Genomic DNA, 4,140 nt, shown 5'->3' with positions numbered 1-4,140 from the left:
CTTTTCATTCCAGAAGAATCCAGCTTTTCATTCCAGAACAAAGCACATAGGTATACAATACCACTTTGTTCGTGAAGTAGTAGAGGAAGGTAGAGTGGATATGCAAAAGATTCACACCAAAGACAACATAGCAGACATAATGACAAAGCCAATGAACAATGACAAGTTTACATGGTGTCGATCCTTGTATGGCCTATTAGGAATATAAGCAACATGTAATTGTAATATATATATTAGTAATGTGTGTGAAAATATGATTAACTTAATCATAATCTTCAAGTGGGAGAATTGTTAGTCCCACATCGGTGGGAGTTCAATTAGGAGGACCTCCTTTGGCTTATAAAAGGAGGCTTAAGGGTTCCTTAAGCATCATCCCAAAATCCTCTCTTTCCCTTTTATTTTGTATTACACCGAGCTTGTACTTGGTAGTAATAGTCTCTTATTTTGAGGAATAAATTTTAGAGTAAGGAGTAGTGTAATTTTTTCTTCTGTGATAATTTTATATTGTCTTTATTGGCTCTTATTTTCCATCTTTTATTTTAGTTGTGTGTTATTATACTGATACTCTGGTCCCAACAATGATTATTCCTCTTTTAGAAAAAACTAATCCAAACATGCACTAAATCTAATTACACAAAGCAAACAAAGGCGCATGAGCATCTATTTTGAAACCGCAAATGAAAATGAAAGAAACACACAGATGGACAAGTGTTTGGAACCAATTATATACAATCCATTAAAAGCATCAATATCCAAATTGCACACTGCTTGAGCAGTTATAGAGAACTTTACAACAACTGTTGGGAAATGAAAGTGTTGTTTTCAGCTACATCTAGATATGCATGGAAGCCAACAATGACTGATTATTCAAGTTCAAGGAGATGCCTTTCTCTAGCACAGGCACAGTTACAGACACTCATGCCTCAAAGTTTGTTCCTCAATATTCACTAGCTTATATCATGCATGGTTACTTTGCATGGCAGCTTTCCTTTGGGTCCAAGTAAGTGTAGCAGGTGTTCTTTTCAAAGCTTTTACTCCAAATGGATTGCCTTGGCTCTGATGCATGGAGGAAAATTAGTAACAAAATTTCTAATCTATTCTTAGCTACACCATAAACAAATCCCACATTAGTGAGAATTATGTGAATTTCATTTAATAATAAAGAATGTGTTGGCATGACATTATAAAATAGTGTGTTATTAGGAACCCTCAAGTGACAATTGATTGAAATAACTTAAGGTTATAGGAAAACAAATAAAAGAGAAGAAATTACCATTAGGCAAGTTCCAGCTTGATTATCACAGATGGGGTAATCAGGAGGGCAGCAACTAGCCTTGTCATCACAGCATGTTGCAGACTCAATGGGGCAGCATCCCCATCCAAAGCAGAAGCCTCTAAACTCAAAAAGGCAACAGCATGTGGTTCCAGGGGAGCAAGAGTAGTACTCATCACAAACAGTTGAAGGAGTTACCGGAGATGGAGGAGAAGGACCAGGATTTGGGGGGTTAGCACCATTCTTTATGGGGTAAGATGGCTCCATTGCAATTCCACACTTACCAGTGTTAGTTTCTAACACATTTCTCTCTACTCTAATATAACCATCCTCACCCCATTCTGGACCCCAAGAGTTCCTCACTAGCCAGTAATCAGTACCATTTTCTGTTCCATACCCAACTACCACAACACCATGGTCTAGCCCTGTTCCACATAGACCAGTGAAAACACCCTGCATCAACGCATCAGAAAAAGAATCAAGAAGTTTGGGAAAGGTGGAATACAATCATTCAAAATCAAGTCAACACCTTCAATAAACTATGCTAGCATGATTCCTTAGTGTAGTCATTTGGACCTCTTAGCTCACCAATTCTTATTATTAATTAAACCATTTGAATATTTGATCTTAGATAATCTTATCCGACCCTGGAACAATAACTTGTATCTAGAGATCTTATCCGCTTTCATTAGCTAAGTTAAATAATTAATATTAGACAATCAATATGAAAAAGGCTAACTTTGGTCACAGACAGATACATTACCGATTGATAAAGTTGAAACGCCCTGCCACCAGCTTCAAGGGCAACGCTAACAGGTTGGTTTGCAACGGCCTTCATCAAGGATTTCTCATCATTTGGTGGAACATCTTCGTATCCATCAATAGTAACAACTCGAGCATTTTTCTGATATACAATGAATTTTAAAGATCATAAGACAACAAATGGCTATAATACATTGTATAAAATTATACTAACATTAACATAAAATAAAAAACTTAAATCGTGAAAGAAAATTTGGGTTAAAAATGGATATGAGTTATTATAAACATAATAAAATATTAAATTTTTATCTAATTATTGTAGTATTCCAATTAGCATTGGTACAAAAAATGAAAAAAAGAATATTAAAAGTGTCTATGCTTGAAATGCATGTTTAATTATTGATTCATAAGGATTTGTTTGAATTCCATGGTATATTCCCCTTTGTTTTTTCAAAAGCATAAACTAACTATCACTGTCACATATCTGAAAACAAAAGCTCAAAGGATGGGACAAATGAAACGTACCCTGTTTGGATCACACGTTTGATCACGAGCACGATATGGATAATCCTCTTCAGTATCAATGCCTCCATTTTGTATGATAAACTCAAATGCATAGTCCATAAGCCCTCCATTGCACCCCATGTTGTAACCTCTGTCACAATCCACCAATTCTTGCTCTGATAGGGAAATGAGATCACCGGTTACAATTTTGTTGATTCCTTCAACCGCAGCAACCGTGGAGAATGCCCAACAACTCCCTTCAATGAGACAAGAGTCAATTTAACTCAATCATTACACACATTTCATATCACAAATTCCATCTTATGCACGTGAATTTCTCAAGCAAAAGGAAAGCTACCATCTTTCTTAAAACAAACAAAACAATTCACCAAAAACAAAAAAGAACGTAAACAAAACAAAGCCTTTGCTAGTGTTCATTGACAGAAAGATAATTGTCTAGACAAATGACAATAAAAGTCAACAAATTTCGCAAAAAAACACGCTTCATTAAATGAACTTTAATTTGAAAATAATATTTCTTTCGTTGAAACAAAATTAATTTTATTTATTAATTCCGTTTTAAAATATATTTCATTCCTAGACATATCTATTTGTTTTCCATATATCAATGCTTTTAATATTAATAATTGATTCATCCAAAATTTAAAAGAAAAATCTCTTAATCAAATGAGAAAACGAAATTAGCAATTCATCAATAAACATCGTTGTTGCCCGAAGAAAAGAAATTCTCCATTCCCCTCTACATGCACGACAAAATCAACATAAATTCCTCAAGTAAAACGTTATTTTATGGCCTGTTTGCAACTCCACTGCAAATGAAGGTCGGTTTCAACAAAAAAATTTCCGCTTTGAAAAAACCCGATTCTCAATACTCTTATCTCAAAAAGTGTGTAACTTCCGTTTCTCTAAGTAAATTTTCAAACTTTTAGCCATTCAAAAATTTAAAATCAGTCAAATCAATTCATAAAAAATATAAAAACATAAAATTGAACAACGTTTTTCATATTTTGTCATATCTAATAACTTAAATTTCAGAAACAAATTGGCATATTTTACTCAAAAATCAATGAACTGAGCAAGAAAAACTCACCACATTGACCTTGATTTTTTACAGGAGCAACAGCACCCTTCTCCCTCCAATCCACCATATCAGGTAATGCCTCGCCCTCACGATAAGCATAACGACCACTTTTCTTCCCAAACAGTCCCTTATCTGATCTCCGCAATCGCCCACCCAAAAACATAGCCTTATACTCCTCATTGGAGAGATCAGCGAACTTGTTCAGTCCCAACATGTAACCCTTTTCTCCCATCTTATTGTGCTCCTCAATAAACCTTAAATTATCCTTAAAAATTTCAAACCTATGTTCCTTCTCACCCAAAGCATTGTACACCTTCCCATGCTTCACCAGCCACGCCTCGTACATGTCCCTCATGCGTTTCTCGTTCATGCCCTCCACTTTAGCATCGTAGTCTATGATGGACATGTCTATGGCAAATGCAAAGGCCAAAAAGGAGAGACAAAGAGAGAGAAAGAGTGCATGTGAGAGAAAACGCGAGTTTGGGAAAAGGGTCGTCAT

The 4,140-nt window shown here is 35.3% G+C and overlaps 1 protein-coding gene across 1 annotated transcript; it reads right to left on the bottom strand.

Annotated features, from left to right (window-relative positions):
- Positions 1 to 945: 945 nt before the first annotated feature.
- LOC113871453 (low-temperature-induced cysteine proteinase-like) lies at positions 946 to 4,140 on the bottom strand. Its single transcript, XM_027508550.1, has 5 exons — positions 3,651 to 4,140; positions 2,561 to 2,796; positions 2,037 to 2,177; positions 1,274 to 1,726; positions 946 to 1,056 (listed from the first exon to the last, which is right to left on the bottom strand). The coding sequence occupies exons 1-5, from the start codon at positions 4,138 to 4,140 to the stop codon at positions 958 to 960; spliced, it is 1,419 nt and encodes a 472-aa protein (XP_027364351.1). The 3' UTR covers positions 946 to 957.

The sequence above is a fragment of the Abrus precatorius genome, unplaced genomic scaffold (genome assembly GCF_003935025.1).
Source record: "Abrus precatorius isolate BTA unplaced genomic scaffold, Abrus_2018 Scaffold7, whole genome shotgun sequence".
Lineage (NCBI taxonomy): Eukaryota > Viridiplantae > Streptophyta > Magnoliopsida > Fabales > Fabaceae > Abrus > Abrus precatorius.
Note: the sequence above shows the minus strand (reverse complement) of the source record. Positions and strands in the feature narration are given on the sequence as shown.

Excerpts from the sequence above, each read along its gene's own strand:
- LOC113871453 (XM_027508550.1), bottom strand. The coding sequence starts at position 4,140 with ATGACGACCCTTTTCCCAAACTCGCGTTTTCTCTCACATGCACTCTTT. Across the intron at positions 2,178-2,560 it reads AAACGTGTGATCCAAACAGG|AAAAATGCTCGAGTTGTTAC; the intron begins GTACGTTTCATT and ends ATTGTATATCAG. Across the intron at positions 1,057-1,273 it reads AAGCTGGAACTTGCCTAATG|AGCCAAGGCAATCCATTTGG; the intron begins GTAATTTCTTCT and ends TCCATGCATCAG.